The sequence below is a fragment of the Prenolepis imparis genome, unplaced genomic scaffold (assembly GCF_030444845.1).
Source record: "Prenolepis imparis isolate NDT839.2.m4 unplaced genomic scaffold, iyPreImpa1.0 SCAF_10, whole genome shotgun sequence".
In the NCBI taxonomy this organism is placed as follows: domain Eukaryota; kingdom Metazoa; phylum Arthropoda; class Insecta; order Hymenoptera; family Formicidae; genus Prenolepis; species Prenolepis imparis.
In genome coordinates this window covers 10,094,205-10,119,878 of record NW_028141168.1, presented here as the reverse complement: position 1 = coordinate 10,119,878, position 25,674 = coordinate 10,094,205, and the positions used below count along the sequence as shown (strand labels likewise).

General features: G+C 39.2%; 1 protein-coding gene and 1 long non-coding RNA gene across 4 annotated transcripts; one reads left to right on the top strand and one right to left on the bottom strand.

Moving 5' to 3' along the window:
- Positions 1 to 128: 128 nt before the first annotated feature.
- On the bottom strand, positions 129 to 23,783 carry Nhe2 (Na[+]/H[+] hydrogen exchanger 2). 3 transcript variants are annotated; one of them, XM_083047375.1, is made up of 17 exons: positions 19,994 to 23,783; positions 17,458 to 17,721; positions 14,637 to 14,833; positions 13,087 to 13,343; positions 12,456 to 12,673; positions 11,028 to 11,230; positions 10,323 to 10,412; positions 9,756 to 9,826; positions 9,196 to 9,411; positions 8,971 to 9,106; positions 8,475 to 8,615; positions 8,297 to 8,369; positions 8,117 to 8,221; positions 7,772 to 7,873; positions 7,245 to 7,412; positions 6,833 to 6,991; positions 129 to 2,831 (listed from the first exon to the last, which is right to left on the bottom strand). In XM_083047375.1, the coding sequence occupies exons 1-17, from the start codon at positions 20,457 to 20,459 to the stop codon at positions 2,572 to 2,574; spliced, it is 3,126 nt and encodes a 1,041-aa protein (XP_082903501.1). In that variant the 5' UTR covers positions 20,460 to 23,783; the 3' UTR covers positions 129 to 2,571. The 3 variants fall into 3 exon arrangements, with proteins under 3 accessions (XP_082903501.1, XP_082903502.1, XP_082903503.1); XM_083047377.1 differs by having other exon boundaries at positions 2,692 to 2,831; positions 6,808 to 6,991; XM_083047376.1 differs by lacking the exon at positions 7,772 to 7,873.
- Positions 4,685 to 13,154, top strand: LOC145941320 (uncharacterized). Its single transcript, XR_014426164.1, has 3 exons — positions 4,685 to 4,928; positions 12,462 to 12,652; positions 13,019 to 13,154. It is a non-coding gene; the product is annotated as an uncharacterized LOC145941320 (long non-coding RNA).
- Positions 23,784 to 25,674: the final 1,891 nt, after the last annotated feature.

Sequence of the window (25,674 nt, the reverse complement as noted above, 5' to 3'; positions counted from 1 at the left end):
GAAAGAAGGGAATTTAGAGACTTGGAAAAAGTTCGTCTAATACTCAAGTGTGTCGTTGGCGAGAGGACAGGCTACTTCAAGGAGATCATACAGGTAAGCGATATATGCAATAAATACAAAAGTCGATGTAACGGTCTTTTAAGAAATAAACATTTATTTTTTTTTTTTAACAAATCAACAGCGTAGAGACTAGCGTCTAGAAACTAGTCTGACACGTTTTTTTACCCGGTCTAAGTAACTAAAGGCCGCGAGGAATATTCCATGCGAGGGGAACTCCCAATATATCCGTGCAAAATCATTTTTATCTATGTCAGAGAAAATTTTCCATTTTTTTCTTTTTGTTTGTTTTTTTTTTTTGACAAAGCAAATTTATATTACCCTGTCACCCTTGTGCAAAAGTGGTTCAATATTAGAGATCATGAATGTTCAATCAAGTGCTCCGTAATATCGTTTAAAAAGAAGTATAAGCGTAAAATGTCTCCAAGAATTATGGAGTATAATATAGTCAAAGATTAAAAAGGATCCGGTTTTATTAAAAGTCTAAGGCTAATGATGACGTTAATAAAATTGCCATTAATTGTCATAAGTGATGCGAAAAAGAACAAAGTGATAAAGATCGCAATTTTATTTTCTATATATTGAATTTTTTGGGACGTTCGATGACAAGGTTCACCATTCGCGAGATAATCTCGTTTAACATAACTCTGTTATGTAATATTTTTTCGACAATATTTTGATAATCAAAATTAATGATCTCCAGTTGTCAAAGAATTCTAGTCGATGTTCCCCTCGACTTTCGAAATCTAGCAGAGCTCGACGCGTTTCCGCTTCCTGTCTGCAATGGCTATATAATCGCATTATTGATTATTAGTAAAACTAGCATTCATCACTAGCGAGATAGAGTAACAATTGTAACTATAATAACTAGATTACCGAATGCTCTAAATGGTTCGCATTCCGTGCCTCTTTTTTTCTCTTCTGTTTTCTGAAGCGACGAAATAATACTAAACGTTAACAAAAATAGTAAGGATGAAAATGCCGTTTGAGAAAATGATGAGGATGCTGACAATTTTCTAGCGTATCTTCTTCTAAGAAAAATTTGTATGTACATGCTGGCTGTTTCTTTTCTAAATATTGACCAAGTGGTGCTGTGGTGCCGATATTAACAATGTGTGACAGTGTATTATACGCACCACATGCACCGTTATTACACACGAGTATCCGTTTTTTACAGGAAAATTTTTTTTTAAGGCCATACTCGAAGGGAGAACGACGCGTCCGCTATTTATCTCACTCGCGCTGGTTCTATGTAATGGTATAGTTTGACTGTCAAGTCGTTTGCTTAATAAAAAGAAATTTCCTAAATTCGGCCGGGGATGCACCGCTATATGGGATATCATCTATACCGCGGCATACTGCGTGCCATGCATGCGTGCGTACATGCGTCAGAAACCGTGACAAACGGGACTGCTAACGATGCGACACACCTAATGCTAGATTGCGAGATAGCTGCGATCGAACTAGCGACTTGGTTCACCAAAAATGAACGTCGCTTTATTTAATCAAATGATAAATTGCAAAAAGTACAATTTTCTCGTTCGAATTTGCGCATGTATAATTTTTTATTAAGTCGATAGTTTGACCATAGCTCGAGTCGTGAAGCACACAGCAGCGATGATCGGATCGAACGCGATCGCGGTGTGTGAGCTCATCATCAAATCAATCTCCGAGAGAAGGAACTCGTGGTAAATCTTGGGACAAGTCATTTGCGGCGCCGCGCAATCATTTCTCTACAAGATATTTACCGATAGCACCGACAAATGAATTTTTTTCTTTTTGCGCCGACGACTACGACCGATCGTCGGCGTTCAAGTACTTCCACAGTCCTTAAGGCCACGATTCCAAGACGTCTTACAGACGGATTTAGAAATAAGCCGTTGCTCTTGACAAGCGCCTTCGTTCTCGCGAATAATTTTTTTTTTTTGCAGGAAAAAAACGGTGATTAAAATTTTCCTATCTTCGTATACTTGTCCTGTTCCGTTTTTCTTCGAATCGCGTAACGATCAGAGTATCTCTAACGCAAGCAAAAGATCCCGCTTTAATAAGATTCATCATATTATATAAGCAGAGAAACTTATTACTTAACTTTTAGAAAAATATCTTCTTTCTCTTTTCTCTCTCCTCGCGTAAACTTTTTTTCTAATCAGCGCGAGAGGGTTTTCGCGCTTCCCTATAAATATATTTCTCCTCGTACAAAATCCGAATCGAAAAACATCAACGCATTTTTTTTCGCCGTCCTTTCTGAAATTCGTCCATCGCTTCTTGCGATTAAAAATTACACAATTACAGAGCAGAGGCGCATCAATGAGATTCGGGTCGCGATTCGCAATAAGTCTCCTCCTGCAAAAGGTGACTTGTCAAGAGCAGGTCCTCTCAAACGGGGGCACTTGGGCGTCGCAAGAGCGACGTGAGCAACGAATGTCGCGGCGGTCGTCGAAAGGGACGACGTCGTCGACGCTCGACGTCGTCCGTGTATACGGACGGTCGCTCCTCGGCGACGGTCCCTAAAGGTCAAGCCTTCTCCTCATGCTCATCGTCCTCCACGTCCTCCGACGATTCCGACGTGGAGGAGGTGATCAGGGCGGTTGACAGGCTCGGCATTTGGGTGGACGAGCAGGCGAAGGAGTTAAGACGCATTCTCTGACCGCTCCAGCAGTCCGGCAAGGAGTGAGAACCGTCGTCCCCTGGTGTTTTGTCCATCGAGTTCTTTCGCTCGACGGAACAGAGCTCCATCATCGACACCCTCCGTCTCGCGGGCACTCTCGAGTTGCCTGCAGAGATAATTCTTCATTTTATTCGAGAAAGGCGCAATTTTGCACATTGTTTTGATGCAGAAAATGCGATAATAAAATTGATACGTCATAGGAACTGAATATCTCAAGCTATACATTAACTGAATGCTAAATTTATTTATTAAACGATCGATGTCCGCCGCGGCACTATCGCAAATATGTATCGTAGCGGATACCAATGTTCGTATAAGAAGCTAGCTCTAAAAGAACTGTGTTTACATACACAGAAAAACAAGTGAAGAAACTAAAGAAGCTTATACCATCTTTTCTTCTTACTTCTTACATACTAGAACATAAGTGCCGCGCTACGCGCGCACCATTCCCCGATTTTATATAAATAAGAATATTTTTATATAAAGTTTGTTTAAACTTTGTTTAAACAGTATAGGGTCCGCGGCAACAAAGTATCGATTTTTAATATTATAAGGCGAGCCAAAAATTCATCGTTTATATATTTTGATAGTACATTGTTTGCAGAATATTTTGGTACCAAGCAGACAGTGTCGATATTTAATATTTAAAGGCTAGCCAAAAATTCATCGCTCGTATATTTCGATGGATTTTTGGCTCGTCTTAAAATATTAAATGTCGACACAATGGCCCATATTCTGGATTTTCTTTTATCAATAAAAAGAAGTTAGAATATGGGCCTATGTCGCCGCGGACTCTATGCGGCGCATTCTTATATTATGTATATTAAATAAAAGAATTTGTTCGCTGATGTCTGCTTGGTACCAAAATATTCTGCAAATAATATACTATCGAAATATATAAGCGATGAATTTTTGGCTCGCCTTAAAATATTAAAAATCGATACTTTGTTGCCGCGAACCCTATACTGTGCATACATGTATATAAAATAAAAGAATTTGTAAGCTCATATCTGTTTGGTATAAAAATAATCTTTTTACAATATACTATCGAAATATACAAATAATATTAAAATTCCATTCATTAATATCGATTTCAGATTTTCATTTCATAGATACGTATATAGCGAGAGAGTTTACGATCATAAATAGTAGATAATTATGAGAACAACTTTTAATTCTTAGCAAGATAAAAAACGATCTTGTGCAATATATACATATATATATATTTCTTATTTCGTTTAATCTAACCTAATCTAATCTAAAATATAATTACGCGCGCGAAGCGAAGTTATATTATTCTTTGACAATAAAATCTTAAAAATTGCAATGTGCAAGCATAAAAATTATTATTGCAATGCATGCATAAAATATATTAATTAATTATGCAATGCATAAAAATCCAATATTTCAATCTTTAACACAAAATGCGAACAAGAAAATGGAATTTTCTCAAGAATCTTTCGATTAAAATACCTGTGCGCTTCTATTAGAACTATTCGCACGTCTTCATACATCCGCCACGCTGCACGTTTCGCACATCTTTACACGTCCACCACGCTGCAAGTTTCGCGCGTCTTTATACGTCCGCCACGCTGCACGTTTCACACATCTTTACATATCCATCATGCTGCGCGTTTCGCGCGAGACTGATCACTGATCTCGACTCTCGACTCTCGACCTCGGCTTCATTCTTGGCTGTGAAGTTGGGTTTCTCCGTCAGTTGGCGACACCGCTGCACAAAATATTGTGGTCAGTGGTGGGGATCAGTCTTGGTTGAGATGTGCAGCGTAGCAGACGCATGGGACACACGTGTCTAACGGAACGGATACGAAGAGAGAGATGCTTCGCCGGGTTCTGTTCCTTCTTGGCTGTGAAGTTAGGTTTCGCCGTCAGGTGGCGACACCGGTACGAAAGTCTTGCGATCGGTAGTCTACATTAGTGCATTAGTCGCGCGCGAAACGTGCAGTGTAGTTTTGGTGTAGTGGACATATGAGTCTTGTTTTATATTGCACTGGCTGAACTGTGCACACTGGTGTAATAAGTTAGAGTGAGACAAAATATACTTGTCTCATTCTAACTTATTGCACCAGTTCATTAGTGCAGGAATAGAAAACAAGCCTATGAAGACGTGCAGTGTAACAGACGTATAAAGACGCGCAATGTAATGGACGTATGGAGACGCACAGGTCTAACGGAAGTGCAGGTATTTTGATTTTTGATTAAAAGATTTTTGTAGAAAATTCTATTTTCTTGTTCGCATTTTTTGTTAAAGATTTAAATATTGATGAATTCTTCTATGCATTGCATAATTAATTAGTATATTTTTATGCATGCATTGCAATAATAATAATTATGTATGCGTTGCAATTTTTGAAGATTTTATTATCAAGGAATAACAACCTCGCTTCGCGTGCGTAATTATATTCGGTTAGATTAAACAAAATAAGAAAAAAATATATACATATACATATACATATACATATAACGAAAAATCCGAAAAATAAGAAATACATCATCCCTTTAAACTGTCGACATTTTAATGTTATTAAAGAAATTGAGTGGAATTTCACAGCATAAACTTTATAGCCCAGAAATTCAATGCTCTAAATATATTCTCTAAATAGTAATATACGTAATATAAAAATGCCCCCCGGGTCCGCGGCAACAAAGTATCGATTTTTAATATTTTGAGGCGAGCCAAAAATTCATTGTTTATATATTTTGATAATACATTGTTTGCAGAATATTTTCGTACCAAGCAGACACCAGCGTACAAATTTTTTTATTTAATATATATAATTTATATATGCGCAGTATAGGGTCCAAATATCATTCTTTTTTGCATAAAATCAAATAGCTTGTGTTATTCTTGTCCCTTTCTAAAAAAAGCATGTTAAGTCGATTCTCGCAAATATTGTTGCCTCTTTTTCGCGATGTTCATTAGCTGCCTCGATTTATTGCGTTATATTCATAGCATCAAGAGGCTGTCATCGCGAAGATTAGCAGTTTGACAGTTTGTCCAAAATTAAATTAAATAAAATAATAATATGTTTTAAATAATATGTTTTAATACTTTAAATTCGATTAATATTTTTGACAGTTATCAGCTGATTTCTGAATCGTGAATAAAGTTTATATATTATAACATATTATATTAATTACAACATATTATTATATAATTAAAATAATAATATTTTGTAAGTAATATAATATGTTATAATACTTTATCCGCGATTAATATTTTTTTACAGAAATCAGCTGATAACTGTCAAAAATGTTAATTGAATTTAAAGTATTCTAACATATTACTTAAAAAATCTAATATTATTTTATTTAATTTTATTTTAGACAAACTGTCAAACTGCTAACCCTCCTTGCGATGACAGCTGCTCGATGCTATAAATATAATGCACAACGCGAGACAGCATCGCGGAAAAGCGACAACAATATCAATAACATGCTGTTTTTTTAGAAAGAAGATAACAACATTAATATTTATTGCAAAATTTATAGCAAAGTAATAAGATTTCTACAAATCAAGTTAGACATTTATGCATGCAATACATTTTAGAAAATATTTCTATAGCAAAACAGTTAGCAGTTAACGTTGTAAGGCGCCTTTCGTGTCGATGCTCATTTTGCAATTGCTCGCAAAAATAGCTCCGGATGTACATAGAACGCAATATGAGTGACACCCGTCAGCACGCATGAAAAAATAGTATAGAGGTCCAGAGGTTCTCAACATTTTGCGCCTTCGTGCATTATTTAGAACACTTTCAGCCGCTTAAATTATTTATTTATCACGTTATACTACAATTATAATTTATAATCGTTATTGAGAATCTTTCCTGTTTGATATATTGTTCGAATTACGTTAGTTACGTATTTCTCTGCAATTCTTGGAAACATTCTTTCAGACATATGCGCCGATGTATGTATATCTCGGTCAAGAGCACTTATTCCACGCGGTTGTAAACGAGGGTATAGGATAGTTAGTAGCATACTTAATTTGTCTCGCTCGAGAAACGCGTGAGAGAAAAAGGGGAACAAAATAAAGAAGAAATAAAAAGCGACACACGTACCCTCCTTCTGCTTTGCGTCACGTACCCTTGGTTTTAACGGGGGAATCCAATTGCGCGGGGGTGTACTCGTCTGTCTCGTCCGCCTCGTCGACGGTCTCCTGGCAATCGATACTGTCGGGCGTGCACACGCTCTCACGTCGAAATAGGCCAAACACGGATTGAACTTTCGGCTGTTCGATCCCACCTAAAAAAACGGAAAGACATAATGGATCTCGCTAGTAGTGAACAGACAGCTCTCTTGAATATTAAACACTTTTTAAGAGCTTTTCTTTTTTTTTGGAAAATTTCTTAAAACAAATTTTAAGAAATTTTCTTTTTTTTTTTTTTTGGAAGTAAACATATAACAATCGTGTCATTACTTTTTTTTTATAAAAACCATCGAAAATGTAGTAGCAAATTGATACTTAGTAAACCATCGATCTGTCCTCATTATTTACCTAAGAAAGTGGCAGAAGGCGAGCTGTAGGCGAGGTATTCTTTATTGGAGCACCAAGCTGGAAATTCGTTCTGCTTGATCGGATGACCTGACTCATAATCGTCTTCACGTTTCCACGGTAACATAGTTTCCGTGGCCGTGGGGGTGGTTACCCTATACCCTTCTGCGCCTAAACCAAATACCGCAGATGCCATACAATTTTAAAAGGAATACCGAAACGGAGTTTCTGAAACCGTTACGATTTCAGCAAGAATGCAGTCTTCGTTACTGTAGCTATAATGAGATTCGAATGCATCGAAATCGTATCGGATTCAACCTCTCTAAATAAGACGAATAAGCGCTCGAAAAAATAATAGTTATTAGCAGTAAAAAAAAAAAAACACAAAAATATAGAAAAGCAATTCGCGGTAATACAAAGTTAACGCTTGATGATGATCAATGTAACAAATACGCAAAAAAAAGAACGATTCGCAAAGCAACACAAAATCAACGCTTGGTCTCTTTTTTTTTCTCTTTGCGAGAACGTACCGTCGCGTCCTATTTTCAAATCTCCTTCATCCGTATTTATCGTATCCATCGACGTAGTAGCAGTGGTAGCATGTTGATTCTCCGCGTTTACATTGGGCGAGTCTTCCATTTTAGAGATTTTAAATTTATTAGTTATATGGCTGTTTTTTTTCTTGAAAGAGCAATTAAGTACACTTATGTGTCGTGAGAGATATAATTTTGACTATCAAAAAAAAAAAAATCAAAATCGGTTATTCTTGACGTCTTGATCGCTTAATCGCTGTATTCGCGTCGACATACACTCATTACTCTCTTGATTTAATTCTTTGCGATCTAATTCAATAATTCATAAAAAAGTTTTCTCACCGGACGTTCGTGCGGTGAATGTGATCGCCGAATCCCAATCCTCTTTGCTAGAAGGCTTTGAGGTTTCTCCGTCTTCTAACTCGTACAGCACGCCATTGATGTAATCTATCGCACGATAATACATGAAAAAATAATGATACTTCGTGACACGATTAATTATCCGCGACATTTTACACATACCTTGCGTAAATAATTTTGTCGAGCCGTTTTGTTGTTGAAATTCTGGGAAACTAACGTGATTCTGTTTGCCGTCCTATACAATCGAAATCGATAAATAAAAAAGAAATCGATAAAAGAAAAAAAATATCGAAATTAAACATATGAGAAATGAATTGAAGAAATACTAATCGAGTCTTACTTTGAGCAATTTTTTGCTACGTTTGTGGCGATGCTTGTGTTCTCCCATCATCCGTCGAATATTCATGTGCATTTTGTAATTGACTTGTGTTGACAAATCCCGATCGTTTACTGCGTGTCGACTGTAGCTCAAACGCCGATGCTAAATATAAAATTCTCTTTATGCTTTAGATACAATATATGCAAGATGTACTGATATTTTTTTGGCCACAATTTCTCTTACAAATTTGGAATTTCTTTTAAACACAAAATGTCGAAATATCGAAGTTATAGTGAATAAGTTTTTAAAGCTATAATTAACAATTAAAATAGATGATATTTGATATTTGATTAAATTAAAGTTTTGAAATTTTTCGTCAAGAAATATGATTAAAAAATTAGATATAGATAGAATATAGACTAATAGAATTACTATTTTATATTTAATATATTACATGTAAGAGATCATATATTATGAAAAGATCTAAAAAAATCTAAATTTGGCCATAATCTCTTACCCTTTTGTATGGTTTGCAAAGTTCCTCGGCAAGTAGATGGTGGATTCTCGCGTCCGTTAGGTCTTTTTTAGAAGGATTGTACTCGAGTTCCTGAAGATCGATATTCCATCCGGCCTCAAGCTGGCTGCAGCTGGGACTGGAGAGGAAAAAAATGCGATTTAGACTGCGCTTTTATTTGAATACGACAATTGTCAGCAGAGAAAGAAACAACGAGATTTTGCGCACCTTCCGTTAAATTGTCCGGTATTACTGTAATTACGGAATATTGCCGACATACTTTCGGTGCCGCTAATATTGCCAATAGTGGAGGCATTTCTTCTTATATAATCCAACGCATCCTTCATTGCCAACTTCGAATAGGTTTCCAAAATTTTCGGCTCTGCGCCACAATGATTTCTTACGAGATAAGGTCGGATGAATCTGGTGTCGAATCGTTTGAATCTACAGCAAACCAGATCAGATGCTATTTTTATCCGGAAATAGAACATAGTCTGACGATTAGTTATAAATAATTAGTAAACAATAATGACAATAATTGAAACTTTGTTATAATTGTTATAAACATGCAATTATTATACTCTAGAAAATATAATTCTGTATTATTTTTTATTTTAATTAAAAAATCTTATAAAAGTTTTACTTTCATTTGAATGAAAGATACAGATTCACTAATTTTATCTTACTTCTGTTTAGTCTATCGATAATTTTATGCATTTCTATTTGATTGATCGCAAATGTCAGTGAATTGAATAAATTAAACAAAGTTTTATCTCTAAGCGTCTTACTTATCCCGCACGTGGTAATTGCCGTGTTTTCCCAAAATATCCTCGATACCCGCCATCGTATGATCCATTATCTGAGAATTAGATTAAATTAGAAGATAATCAGATTAGAAAACAATTATTTATTTTTCACTTTATGCGACGAACAAGATGTGTCACGTATCTATAATACGAGGATTTGCTACGCGACAAATGCAAACGTAAGCAGAATGCTGTATCAAAGTCCTGGTGAAAATTGCCGTTATGTACACATTCTATAATGCGGTTTGACAATGACAAACGTTATCCTATTTCATAATTCGACCTTATTCTTCGTATCGATTGTACGGCTGGTTCTGTCGTTTCGTTCAAGAAAAATACGTCGGAACTCGAGAGCCAACAGGCTCGTCGGGGAGGACGATAACAATTCTCTCCGAAATAGAATTTTTACATCGAATTTTTTATCGAATTTTTTACATTTGCATATTCGATTTCGATCGGGAGACGCATATATTTCTTCAATAACCTCGATTTTCCAGTTACCAAAACGTAAAGTAGAAAAAACCGTCTTATTCATATTGTGAAACATACCCTCTCATGGATTCTCTCGTTCATTGTCGGCTTCCTTTTTTCAGCCCTCTTGACATTCAGAATCCTGACGAGGGGTTTGATGGTGATTCCCTAAAAATAAGAGCGCGTTAAGCATGGCCTGTCATCGCGAGACGCGACCGTTTCTGACGTGAACCGGATTATCGGTCGGCTCCAAGCGGCTGATAAAACGTTCGACGCAAAAGTGTACGCTCAAGTGTGTACGACATAGAGATATTAGGTTTCCGATCGATCGCGCAACAAAGACACACGTGCCGAGAACAGAGTTTTTTTCTATTTTTTTTTTTTGCGACTTTTCTTCATCGAACTCTTGCCGCTCATTAATTGTCGATCAAACGGACGATCGATTTATGTAATGACGGAGTCGCGATCTCTTTTCTTTTCTCTTCGCGTTCTCCTGCTCCGAAAATAAAATAATCTCTCATCGGAGAAAGATGCTTTTCTCGGCATGCACACGCGTGCCTACCTTTGGCCGCGTCTCAAAATACGCACGAGTCATCTGTTCCGCGGAAGAGCTGACTGGGTTTGTCCGGTTTTCACTCGTGCAAGGTCTACATCTTGCACCTCTTGAAGTAACACGCGCGACGTTACGCAACGACGAAGTTTGCATCGCGTTTTCTTCTTCTATCGATCTTGGCCGTTCGTGATCACGCATCGTACAATAATCTTATACAACCGTAATCTTACCTGGATGAACACGGTGAAGTAGATGACGGCGATAGTCGTGGTGACAAACATGGGTTGTAGGGGTACGTGCTTAGGATCTATGAGAAGCACCAAAGCGAATGCCACCGCGCCACGCAAACCGCCATAGGACATCACAAACTTCTCCACTTTGTCCAATTTGTGGAGTCGGAACTGGTTCGCCACCGCCGTGAGCACTATCACGCCTGAAGCACACGAGGTCAAGCGTGATTACAACTGTCACACATATCCTGAACGCGTGTAACATTATTTGATACAATATGTTTTACAACTCACGATAACTAAAAAAAACTTTTTTTAGAGGAATTCACACATAAAAATCGTGCTATATATATGTATAAATAAAAAATGTACAAAATGTCTAAAAATATAATATAATAAAAACTAGTTTTTATTAAATTATATTTTTGGACATTATATAATCTTTATTTTATACAAGTTCACATATATTTTTATTCGATTGTAAATGCATAATTATCAATTATAAAGATGCGCAAGAATGCCAGCCTAATATATCTAATAGAACGTTTAATGGAACGTTTAATAGAACAAACGCGTTTCGGGCTCGCCCCTATTACAAACTTTCCGCATGATCGAACGACGAATTGTCCGGTTAGTAGAAGAAGCCATAAGTGAAGCGCGTCGCACGCGTTAATACGCGTGACGTAAGATGCTCGTGTAAGCAGGAGTCAATTGTCTTAAGTCCCATTATGATTCCATCGTTTAATCATATCGCCTTACATCGTATCATCGTTTCTCTCGCTGGCAAAGCGATGCCCTTAACGCCTCGTCCAGCTAGCCTGGTCAAGGTCCGCGCGATCGTGTAAGAATTCTTCGACACGAATTTCCACTTTTTTTATCTCACGCCACTTTTCCTCATTTCTTTTCTCGTAATATTGTTTCAATTCTTTTCCACGCTAATAGATTTGCAAGTTGAAATTATTATTAGGAGAAAAATGAACAAAATAAAGACACACGCGCACACACCATACATATAAAAAGTGAAAGCTTTTGTTATTCATTAATTTAAAAAAATAATTTTTTTAAAATCTCTTCCTAGATTTAAAAATATTTTTTTATATAAATTTTCTAAATATATGATTCTCTTTCTGGCTAAAGATAATTATCTGTTTATATCAAGTAGTTGGCTTTCCTATTAGAAAATATTTTGAAACTCTACATCCATTATCGCTTATGATTATATCACAAGAGAAAGTTTATAAATTAGAATTAGTAAGCAAATACGTTGATTTATATATAAAGAGCACGCGCGTAATTAAAAAACATAATTACTCGTGTAAAAAGCTTAAATAATTCTTTGCGTATTTCATAATAGCTATTTAAAGATAAGAATTTAGTGTGGTTGTAGAAAGGAAGTTCCTAAAATTAGAAAATCTGGCTTTTACTTGCCCACAGTTCGATAAACGGAGCAGAAGACTATCGTCATGACGACGAACCATGTATTCCAGTTGTGAGTATTGTTCACTGTGGCGACACCGAGGAACATGAAAATGATTGTCTCCGAGCTACTCGACAGCATCTTCATTGTGTACTTGACGGTCGTGTGGGACTTGTGTGATATATTGGCCTCGACATAATTCTTCATGGTAATGCCACAAAAGGTTATTCTGGAATAAAAGAATTAGAGGGAGATACAAAATGAATAGCATGACAATCGTCGTTATTTCGATGATTTTAATAGCGCGCGAGTGGCAGTCTTATCTAAAAACGCGAGCAATTATGACAGACTACGGGAATTAGAGCGTTTACTATTTAAAGCGTTTCTCTATTTAATGCTATTTCATTTAATCTTTCGTCTACGACAAGTTTTTAGCGCATTTATTTCAATTCTTTTTAACTAACTAATAAATGATTGACATTCATTGATGAATTTTTATTTCATGACTAATAATATTCTTCGCGAATCATGACAAAGACAAATAACCTCGAGTTTTTAAAATTTTTTAATATAGCGATGCTGCAACTATTTCTCGAGGCTGGAGATGCCAACGCAATACGTCGAAACGGATCATTTACTTACGCCAATATACCGGACAAGTGGAAGATCTCTGCGCTGAGGTAAGCCAAGTACGCCATCACGAATATGAAGATCGGCTCGATCACGCGCACCTGGTAAGTAAATCTGGTCACGAAGCCGGTAGCTAAACCCCAAACTATACCTATAAATGCGCCGCCGATCGCCACGACCAAAAACGAGGCTAAACCCGCTAGTACGTCCGTGTAGATGATCCTGGAAGGGCCCATCTCGCTGTACGCCTCGAACATGTGATAGAGCACCTGCGTATCCGTATTAAATGGTCTTTTACTTAAAGTTGTCGCAATAACCCCTGACACTTTCCTTCGCTCGCTTATTCGCATTATATAGCACGAATTTAATGAGCAGCGGATCGTTAACGGCGCAACCTTTTTCGCATACCATTCTTAGCCCCGATCTGACTTGAGTTATCGCGATAAAAAGGAAACATTTTTCCGACCAATTAATGACCCGGTAAGTACTAAATAAATTATAAATATAATTCAGAAATAGTGATATACCGCGATTTCATTTATTTATAGAATATTCATGTTCTCCCTGTGTATAAGCAATAAAATTAGCGCAAATGAATTTATAGTCGATGCAATTTGCGCAGCTATTTTTATTTTTGACTGAGCGATACACAGATACTTTTGGAGAATTAATTGCCCGTGAATGATATTAATAATCGTCGAGGCGCCAGTGCATTTAGTAAAGTCATCGCGACGATCCTGTTTACAAAACGCGTTTGCATTACATCGTTTTGTTTTATTCAAGTGAAGCGTCATAGATCGCAGATCGTGTCTTTCACGAATAAATACGATATTAATTTTCAAGCGAGGCAAAGGTATTTGGTACTTGACTCGCTTACTATGGACAACGTGATCGATATTATATCGATCGCTCGGTTGACGAGTTGCTTGTCGTTTCGCGAAATCACAAGTAAACTTTAATATTCTACGATATCAGATATTCTAATGCAAGCGTTTGACAGAAAAATATTAATCTACGTCAGCTTCAGGGCCAATTCCTGAACACGGGTGTGAGAACAGCAAGAGATCGGGTCATACATAAAATGATATGGCGGGTATATTGATCTTTCTCTCTCTTGTCACATATTACCGATTATTTATATATTCGTGTTAATTCGCAATCACTGACTTATCTTTTCGCGGAAAGATATAATATGCTTCATCATTTTTTGTTTCTTTGCGTGTATTCAATTTAATTACTTTATATTTTACACTTCTATAAAAATTTCTAACATTCTTGTGTTAGAGATATTTTTATGTCATATTATATCATATTAATTATTTCAAAAGGAGAAAGATATATTTCCTTTGGATATATTTCCTTCTGATGCCTATTTATCGAACATGGGACACAAAGATCTTCGCGCGACCAAAGTTGATCGGGCATCTCTCGGAGAGAGATTTAACCTTTAACACTTTACGAGAAAAAAAAAGACAAAGATTCTTGCAGCTTCATTGTACCACCCACATAGCGAATTCCTTGACGTACACAGGATCGTGTAATATAAATAATGTAATACTCACGACAGTGACCGCGTCGTTCAATAAACTCTCCCCGAACACGACGATGTAGAGTATCTCGTTTACGTGGATCTCCTCGAAGACGGCAAGCACCGCCACGGGGTCGACCGCGCTGATCAACGCCGAGAATAGGAACATGTCGAGGATAGGTGTATCACAGCCGAATATGCCGCTTTTCCCCAATAACCATAAGGACGCACCTAAAGCAAACGTAGAGCGTTTCGTCTAATAAGAACGCGTATGTGATATTCGATATTGTTATCGAACCGGGCTAATTATCGTATCACAGAGAGAATTTTCTCTTAGAATTTACACTGAAAATCATGGTAATCATAGTGGGACAATATGGTATGAAAAGAATTTTATGACAATTTCTCTGATTAATATTTATTACAATAAAAATAATAATATCTATTACAATAAAATACAAAATATGTTTGATATTATTATTTTTATTGTGATAAATATTAATCAGAGAAATTCTCATAAAATTCTTTCCGTACCATATATTGTCCCACCATGATTACCATGATTTTCAGGGTAAATTCTAAGAGAAAATTCTCTCTGTATATCGTTGAATTATCGTTCCTAATCCGATTTCAGTACATCCGGATAAATTGTCAATTCAACGAGATTATTATTATCCTATCGATTCGCGAAGTCATTGAACGCTACCGCGATACGGAAGAGAAAGAGAAAGAGAGGGAGAAAGTGAGAGAGAACGATTAACGTTGCCAAAGATAGAAATTTGCATTATCGAATACCGGCGCCCCGCCCACGTGTGTTATCGTACTTATCAAGGCTTTCCTTCTCGCTCTCAGTCGAGATATTAAGTTCTCCGAGGATTCACGACGATTACGGTATAATTTTTAATCTGCTCTGATCGTGTACATTAATTAAGACCGTATAATTTCTTATTATCGATCGACACTATTGTTGTGCTTACCCCCGAACCATTTCTACTTGAAAGTTATGCATGACACGTTCCTGGAAAGGGCGAGGAGTTTTCATTTCCGCCGTGTTTTTTTTTTTTTCCTTGATTAATTCAGTTAAGATCGTTGAGACTTATCGCGATAATTATCATAAACGTCGTTAAAAATAATTAAGTCTTAACATAACGTCTTATCGCGGCCTTTTCAATCCTTTTATCTCGCTTTGCTCTCCTTCAAGAATCATCTTTGAAATTTTGTTTTCTGAATGAGAAATTCATGTCTTTATATTTATTCGTTCATCTGTACATTAATTAAGATTGTAAGTTATGATTTTGACAGTTAGTTTCTTATTAGAGAATCTAGTAAAAAACAGAATCTCTAATTAATTGTGACAGTACTAGTCCACGTTTCTCTGCTGCCGTGTGCTTATTAAATAAAATCTAATTATTCGAAATTATAATTGAAATAATTAAAGACTTAATATAAATTAAGGCCACAAGAGCTAAAGAAAATCTTTCTCTCGCGTACGCGGGGAAAAGTTTATAACATTCTATTTATTTATAAAAAAAAGTGGTTTCTGCATTTATAATTTATTCGTACATGATCGTACGAATAGCTCTTATTTTATTTTCGCTATTAATCTTGGTTAGCTTTCTTGGCGTCTTCCTTGTAATAAAAACTAATTGCCTGAAAATATATGACACTGACAATCTCTTTATGTATGAAGTCTTCAATCCTAATCGATTATCGCGCCCGTCGTTTACGCCCGTCACATCTGCTTCTCTTAACGAGATTTTATCGGATGTTAAATTTTAATTCAGACTCCATCAAACATCGCTCGCCAGTTTCTCTTTATTTTTTGTCGCGACGATAATTTCGCTCGAGATTATCATGGAGTCACCATCGAAATAATCGCGGTATCATATTGTGATAGTAGTTATCACCAGGGATGTGCGCGATAGTCATCGCCACATAGACACGAATAACGCGCATGTTCCCGCGTGTCATCGCGACGTTCCCTTCGACGCACGCGCTATTTTCGTTCGCGCGTTCTTAAGCTGTGTTTTCTCGCAGATCGAACATCTGCTCGAACAGATTGCGAGCATAGAAGCGAAGAATGAAAACTTTATTCGATTTCGGCGGAATCAATTTTCCCCACATGTGCTTCCTTGTATATGTATACACAAATCAATTCGTTTGTGAATTTTTTATTCGAATTTTTAAATATTTTTTAATTACTTTTTTATATTTTGTCACTATTAATATTTATGACTATTAATTTTTCCTATATTTTATGACACGTTCAGTTTTAGCGTTTTATGATCGTTTCTATTATTGCACAAAGTCTGGAAAGCCTTGATAATTTTGTATACAGATTTGCACGTTAAATTTAGATTTGATTCTTTTCTTTTTCGAGACATTTTCCCTTTTTATCCATTCATGGAAAATTCTAAAGTTTATTCTCTATATTTAAATCCTCTATATTTATTAAAAGCAATAATTCGACTTATATAAAGAGATTAAATATTTCGAATCATCTGACACTCGTCATACAATAAAAATCATAATGCAATAATCTGAAAGTTATTTTTTGATCCCGATACGTGACTGTCATAATTTACAACAATATCCAAGTTATATTTCATGACATTTTATGCCTGAAATCACTCGAATAACATGCTCAGGTGTCTCCTGGGATCCTAGATAGGTGGGTGGATATACGTGTCCACGTTTCTAGATACAAAATCCGCACGTTATACGTGGGCGAGGCGAAATCGCGCCCGAGTTAGAAACGACCGGTTCGCGTCGAGGGAAAGGAAATAATTCGATTCGAAAATTTGCCCGGTGCGTCAGTTGAACGCGCCGTGTGTCGTCGTCGTCGTCTTACCGACCTATCGACATCGTATTAAATATAGTCCCAAGGACGGCGAACAGCAGTATCGTTCCGAGATGATCGAAGAACAGCCGATTGGGCATGAAGTAGCCTGCGTCCAGGATGATGGGCGGCAGCATGTACAGGAAGAACGTGTCAGGAGTCAGCGGTGACACGTGGACGCTGCTCGCCTGGAACAGCAGGAGGCCGATGATCACGCCGACGGTGATCAGCAAGCAGGACTCTGGGAAGATCTTGCTGAGTTTCGGCGCCATGTGGAAGCCTGTACGTCGAAAGGTCGTGTCATATTTTTGTTAATTATTTAACGAATCATCATTAATTGAAAAACGATGATCGAAAATCAGATTTCTCTCGGAATTTCGAATTCCGATGCTGAAGAAACGTGAGAATGACACCTCTAGTCACAGCATCGGAAATTGAACTCATCAAAGGGATCTTGATCTCGATCTTTATATTGAAAATATACGGCGTGCATCGAAGATTCCAGCAGATGGTGTAACGCGTCGCGTGCGTGCCCCATAATTTAACATTCGACACGATAACTCGCCGAGGTGTCTCGTTCACGTGTAGCCGCATTGTGCTATATCGCACAACAATACGCGCCATTCGAGAATGGTGTCGGATATTTTATGTACGGTGCTATATATAGATATATACTTTTTTTTTTTATAAAATCTGCTGCAATCATGTGCAACCCGAATGCAATAATCGACTCGTTAAACGGAACAAGTATAAATCACGTTGACTTATTATCGAAAACAAGATTCACGAAAACAGTCAATTATTTTCACTGATTTATACGATAGAAAATATTTATGCGGAATTCTATAAAAAGAACAAAATCTGAAATCTTACGTACATTTTTTTATATTCTTAAATTCGATTTACTCGAAATTCTTTCATCGTTATTCGCCATCAAACGAAATAGAAATATTAGCGACACAGTTTAAATTTGATTCTTTTCTTTCGAGACATTTTACCTTTCCATTCATCGCAAATTATAAAGTTTATTCTCTGTATTTAAATTCTCCATATTTATTCAAAGCAATAATTCGACTTATAAGTAGCTTATAATAAGCTAAATATTAAATATTTCGAATCATCTTACACTCGTCATACAATAAAAATGCTTTTTTTCGATTAGCCACGTCTTGTCGCGTGCTTACTTGCTCTACGCGTGTGCATAAGTGAAATTGCACGGATCGGAGAGAAAAATTGCATCCATCGAGTATCAGATTGCTCGAACAGGTATCCGGTAAATATGGAATATTCACGTTCGAGTTTGTCCGATCTCTCCACACACAAATATACACATCGTTATCGTGCGTTACGCACACAAGAATAAATCTACATGTCACAAGATATTTCATTCTCAAATTTTTCGATGCGTTAAGCTACATCTTTATTTACTGCAAAATGCAAAAAAAAATCATAATATCTTCGTCACACGAGCAATTTCTCAAGAGCTCTTGCATGCGAACTCTTGTTATATATTCCGCTGATTTATACGAAATAGATTACAGGTCAAATATGCGTTAAATGCAAATTTTCAGCTACATTTTCGATACAATGAGGACTCTTTGTTCGCATGCCGAATAATCGCAAATATATAATATATTAAATTATTAAAAATAAATTTTATCGCAGCAAAACGGTATAATGAGCCTTGCATAACGTAACGAATATTACAACTTGCTTTTTCAATGACATTTGCCACGTTTTTGTTACGTAAGCAAGCGGAAAAATATGATGCGTGCTAATGTATTCACATCGAAAAGCGTCGCTACTATAAAAATTTATATTGGTCTGATATGCATAAGCGGATAATAAGTATGGCAGATGTGTTTTTGATTACAACAATGGATACAAAACATATTACAGTACAATTTTCAAATAACATGTTGTTTATCGTGAGGTTTAAAATTATATATTACGTATATTACATTGTCTAGTTTTACTGGTTTTATAATTTTATCGTCCATATTTATGATTTCAAAAATTTAATTACGTAAGAATGACTTCAGAATTATAATTAGAACGGAAATTTTTATTCATTTTAGCATTCTTTTTACACTATATTACACACCCTTATTATATTATACTTCTTATTATACTATGTTAAGGAGTGGTAGAAATTACGCTTTATTTATAGTAAGAAACAAAAATAGAATTTGATTTAAAAAATTTTTGACGTCATAAAGAGTAAATTTCCTAAAGATAAGTATACTGATAAGTATTGGTAAATGTCTCGAGAGAAAATACATAGATATATGAAACGTTAGTTTCTTCGATCATATCGAATTTATTTAAGAACTTATTTGATTTATCAGAAATGTTTATCGCAAATGTCATATCCGCCTGTCATCTCCTACAATAAGTTCGTCCTCAAACATCGAGAACTCGTTTATGTTGAACACGATGTGTTTCAAAGAGCCTAACATCTCACACCTACACGTATCTTCGCCCATCATCTCAGAAAAGAAGGAAAATAAATTTCGACCATCATCTCCCAACTCAAACTAGCCAACACTTACCGATTTTCGCGAGACTGGCGAAGAAGATCCATATCCCGATGACGAACGGCGTCTCGACGCGCGGAAACTCGACGGTGATGATGTGATACTCAGGCTTCGGCGACTGCTCGACGCCATGCTCCGAGGTAGAGTCGCGTGCGGTCAGTTGTTGGGTACCCTCGGGATGTTGCGCGGCATCGTTTGCACCGCTGGCGGACGAGAGGCTGCGCAGGGTGGCGTCGTTCGGCAGAGCCGAACGGACGACCGGACCCATGGGCCCGAAGCCCAGGCCGGGATACGTCGCGTGGAGATCACTGGAAAATTCGCCGGTGTCGGCCTGCGATCCATGCGGAGCGGAATGCTTCTCCGCCGGGATCCGCTCCGCGGATCCGAACTCGTGGAAACGCGCGAGCGCGGCGAGACCGCATCCTGGACAGTATAACACGGCGACGAGGAGCGCGGGAATGATCATCGCGGTGGGCCCCATGATAACGTTACTGGTAGGTTGATGACGGATTGACAGCGACGACGACGACGACGACGACGATGATGGTGCTTCTGTTGTGGACGACGATTGTCCGCGTCGTCGTCCGCGCTCGTTCGTCGCCGGTGAGTCACTGCTGCCACTCGCTGTACCATCAGAAGGGAACCGCCAGGACAAGCACACGCTCGCACTTTTATATGAACTTCCCCCGCGACCGACTCCCCTAATCTCTCCGTAGCGTAGTGGAACGATCAGGGGCGGTTTACCTTTGACGAGCTCGCTACCCTCCGAGTACAATCACACATATACACAGGCACACGTATGCACGTACACATGCACAGACCCACCGCGCTACCCAACGCCACGTCCCAACACAGCGTGGTCGTTTCCTGGGTCACGTTATGCAGCACGCCAATCCGTTTTCAGGTAGAAGGATTGTTTGCTCTTCTTTCCTGGGAGACACGTCATACACGATTTCCTCCGCCTTTCTAAACTCTTATTAAGTAAAAGGTTTTTCCTCGATGATGAATAATTTTATTTTATTCGCGATTTCGCGTGTACTTCTCTTTGGTCAAAGAGCTAATGTTGTCTTCGCAGTGACGAGTAAGGATATAACTGTTTTTGAGGTAAATAAACATATAAATAAAACCGGCGATCAAGTATAAATTACGATCGAAACAAACGACAATAACAAATCACGGCCGTAAATCATTGAAATGTCAAACTCAATAATTAAGCGTGACTCACACTGCTTCGGCGCCAAAAAACATCGCGCGCAACGATGAGCAGCTGCTGGTCCATGTTCCTCGCGCGAAACAGCATCGAGAGGAACGACGTCGTCAGAGTGTAACCACTGTCGTTGGGAATACTCGCACCTGCTCCGAAATTGAATGAAGATTCAACTGCGGTCGCAGATTATAGGAGCCAAAAAACAGCCTCTACTTGGCTCAGGTTGACTCCGTCTTGGACTGTTCTTCTCACAACTGGTTTGACATGTGCGAGCAAACGCGTATATATCTATGCAAATTAATGTAACTTCGATAACACGATCGCGACTGTCAAACGACGGGGAAACGACGAGGAAACGACCGGGAACCACGACGGGGACGGGAGCTACGCTCGTCTCAAGCGCGACGCTGCTCGTCTTGAGCGCCGCTCGCGAATAACCGCGACGTTCTCAAGTCTTGACGGAGTCGCCCGGCGGCGAGCGCGAGGCTGATCGACGCGCGGCCGCGGCGGCCCGAAGACGACGGCGACGACATGGTGGAGGGACAGGAAGAAGCGTGACGATGATAACGCGGATGTGCCGCATTATGATAAAGCACAAGCGAACGGACTCATCGAACCGGACGAACCGTCGTCGCACCTTCTGGCCGGCGTGGACTCTATCGACCAGCCCGACGACGTAGCACAACAGCAGTAGCAACTGCACAGCACGGCCGCGTACTGACGCGCACTACCGTCGTCGTCGTCGTGGACGACCGACGGTGATGACGCCGATGAACGCCGAGAGCAACGGGAAAGCGCTGCCGAAGACGCGCGTAGGCGCGTAGTCGGTACTGCCCTCGTCGTCGGCGACGATAGGTACAACGGGTGACTTGGTGGATATAGAACCCGATGTCTCTCCCTGTTTTCGCTCTACCTATCTTTGTCTTCTCTTCGTCATCCGCCCTCTCTTCCTCCTCCTTTACCTACTGCCTAGTTTCTCGTCAATCGCTCCCACCCGATAGACGCGCGCTCCCAACCAGCTGATCGTCGATGAAATCCGCGCAAGCGTCGCGACGCCCCGATATAGCCACCCTTGACGTCGCAGCGGCGTCGAGAAGTATATGCGTCTGCACGTTTCGCGTTTGCCACACGCTACGCCGATGCTTTCTTTTCTCCAGAGTTTCTCCAGAAATACTCCGAGACGTCGTCTCTCCCGACGCGTTTATTACGTGCGGCTTGTTTGCAGTCCGGATTTACGGACCGTCTCTGTTTTAAGGGTTTTCAGCGACCTCGTAGCACCACGTCGTGCGAGACAATGTTCTCGTTTCGTAGCTAGGGACGAAGAGCGCCCGCCTCCTCGCTCCGGGGTTGTTTTTCCCGTATTACAAGGAGCGGTTCACCCTCGCTCGTGGCGATGACACGCGCCGGACGTTTCATTTTATTACGAGGCGTCACGATGCCGGGCGTCTACCGGTCGCGCACGAGGAGACCTGACTGACGCCGACCTTAAACCGGAGTCACGTCGCTGTCGCTGGTCTCGGAGACACACATCGCACCGCGCTTTGACCCTGACCTTGCCCGGCATCGCTCGATGCCGCCCGCGGATCCGCTCCGCGGGTCGGCTCCGAGATTTCGGCGTATGCGCGAAAGAGCTTGTTTGGCATCTCGCGCGCGGTGACGCGTATCAGTCATCGCGTATTATCGTGGCGACGCGCGGACGCGAACTACGGAGGCGAGAGGAGCAGGAGGATTTTTCTCTCTCTTAGTTAGAGATTCTCTTTCCTTGACGGCTCCGGTAATTATCGTGACGCCGATACGCGACGGATTAATCGAGAAGGAGAAACCACGTTCTCTTTGCGTAAGACGTAAGACCGGGGGAATTTACGCGGCGCGCGATGAGGAAATGTGCAGTCGGAGAGATAACGATTTATGGCGCGGCCTATTTGCATAAGAAAAAAATTATCACGAGTAGCTGCTTTTTCTCTCTCTGTTTGACAAATGATTCGCGGTAGAAAAGGCGTCCGCAGTTTGCGGAGCGATAGAGAGACACGCGGTATTTCTCCCTTTTTCGTCGCCCTTATCTTTCACCTCGTACGTACTTCTCGACAACCGTCTGACGTTTATCAAGATCTAACAGCTTACGGTAACCCCTTCGTACGTTGTCGCGCGCGAGGGCAAATCCACCGGGATGTAAAAATTGCCGGTCCGAGTGCTGCATTTGACATAGGTACCGTCTCTCTCGCATTTCATTCTTTCCCAGTAGACGATTAATTAAACGAATCTGCTTTAAGTTGCTACGACGTCTCGATTTGACTATTTTCCGAGTTGCTCGTCGCGTGTTCCACGGTCGACGAGTCCGTTTGCCTAATAAAAAAAAGATAATCATCCGGCCGGAAAGCGCAATCAATTTGGTTACGCTGTCGCTTGTATACGCCAGCATACGAGGAATAGCTTATTTGTATAACGATAAGGTACGATTAGCTGTAGAACGATAAGAAACGATCTGCTCATCCTTGTGGACTTTCGTACACGACCGTATGCGATGAAGTCGGTTCGCTGTTTGATTTAGTGTAACCCATTATCGCGCTATCCGATGGAAAAATCGGGACGAGACGATAAAAGTAACGCAAACCGCTCGAAAAATGGCTCTATCTTTGTTCTCCATTCTTACACACGGTAATTCTTTGTCACTGTCGCTGCTCCCATTAATGACGACAGATTAAGGAAATGGGTCGATTTCTTCTTCACAAATATTTTATTGTGAGATTGTTGTTTTGTGGTTTAACACAACCGAGTTTCTCTTTTTAAATTCATCCCCGATTAACTAAATAAAAAATCTCATATTATTATACATTCTGTATAATTTGTTGAAACGTCATTAAAACTCCATACGTTGAATTATTTAAACGATATTTTTGCTATATATATCGTCTCTTGAATATCATCGCAGAATCTATCTATATAATAAGAGCAGCGCGATAGCGGCGGATATCGCACCCTACATACTTATTTTCCTTCCGCCTCTCTCTCTCGTTAACTCGTTCGTGCCTAGCAAGTATCGATTTTATGTTTTACGCCACGTGCAACCTTGGATTGGTCGCGTTTTTCATCGAGCATAATCGTGAGATTATTTCCGCATCAATACCAAGTGAAAGTACACGAATCAAGTCAGACGAGCACGAAGGTGGGGTGAAAATTTGAGAGATCACGATTATTGTCTGCTTGTATAAACAAATGTATATTATACGATCGTTATACCATATTTCGGTAATTATAGAGAAATCTAATGTAATTTCGCCATTAATATTCCTGACGGATAAGGGTCGGCCAAATGGTACTCTAATGAAGGAGGCAACATTGATCCAAGTCGTATATCGACGAGACGCTGGCTGCCCGGATTCCGAATTCATCCTCTTCCTCTTCGTGTCGCCGACCGCGTGACGATTGTACGCGGTATTACAGCGGCTTATCCTGAAATTAGCCTGCTGGGTATCATTCCCGGGCGGCGTTATACCTACCTACGGATAGGAGTTGCGCGAGTAAGGCAAGGGTTTGCAAACAACCCTGTAGGGAACGACCGCTTGTTGCAACCGGGCACGCAATCGTAACGTACAACATTTCCCGTGCTCCATAATTTAAAGGGCATTCTGGACTCGACGGCGACGTATATACTCTACACATAGCCGTGAATTACGACCGTCGTAGACTTTTAATCAGATTGGGCTCGGGGTGCATATACATATTAACAATGAATTTCTCGGTGATCATTGTACGCGCGGACTAGGATTTACAATGCGAGATATTATTGCACCCAAAACAGATATTTGCTCGCGAGTGGTATCGCGCAACTAAAATAACAATAGACTATCTATATATACATATATACATACATATATACATACATATATACATGTATGTCCATAATTTTCCTTTTGTATATAAGTTGGATCTCGCAGTTATATAACATGTGAATTATATGTCAGCTATATATTTGTCATATAACAAGATTATACGTAATCGAATATGATGACAACGTATTCTTGTAATACGAGAGCAGCAATTTTTCATTCTAAAGTTTAAATGCGTATTGACAAATGTACATCTATATATATTCGCTATAGCTATATATATATATATCTCTCTGATATGAATACAAAATATGCATATAGATAAACGCAACTTTTCCAATCGGATATAAAAGCGTAAAATCCATTAAATTTATATCATTTTGGAGAGAATTAATACAGAGTTCTACACGCGGGATATATCGGTGATGGTTTTTCAGCGCGATCAGCGCTTTCCGCTCCAATATTCCCTAATTCTCCGAGAGAGTACGCGCGAGATTTAATGAAGTCGCGAATTATTTCGCTCGCCTTATTTCTTGTCTCTATTCCCGGCAAGATTGGGTAGGTAGAGACGCTTATATATATATATCCCCCCAACGCACGGATGAGCTTCTACGTTATTTAGAGGGTGTATCTCGCACAACTACGCTCGTGTATCGCTCGAT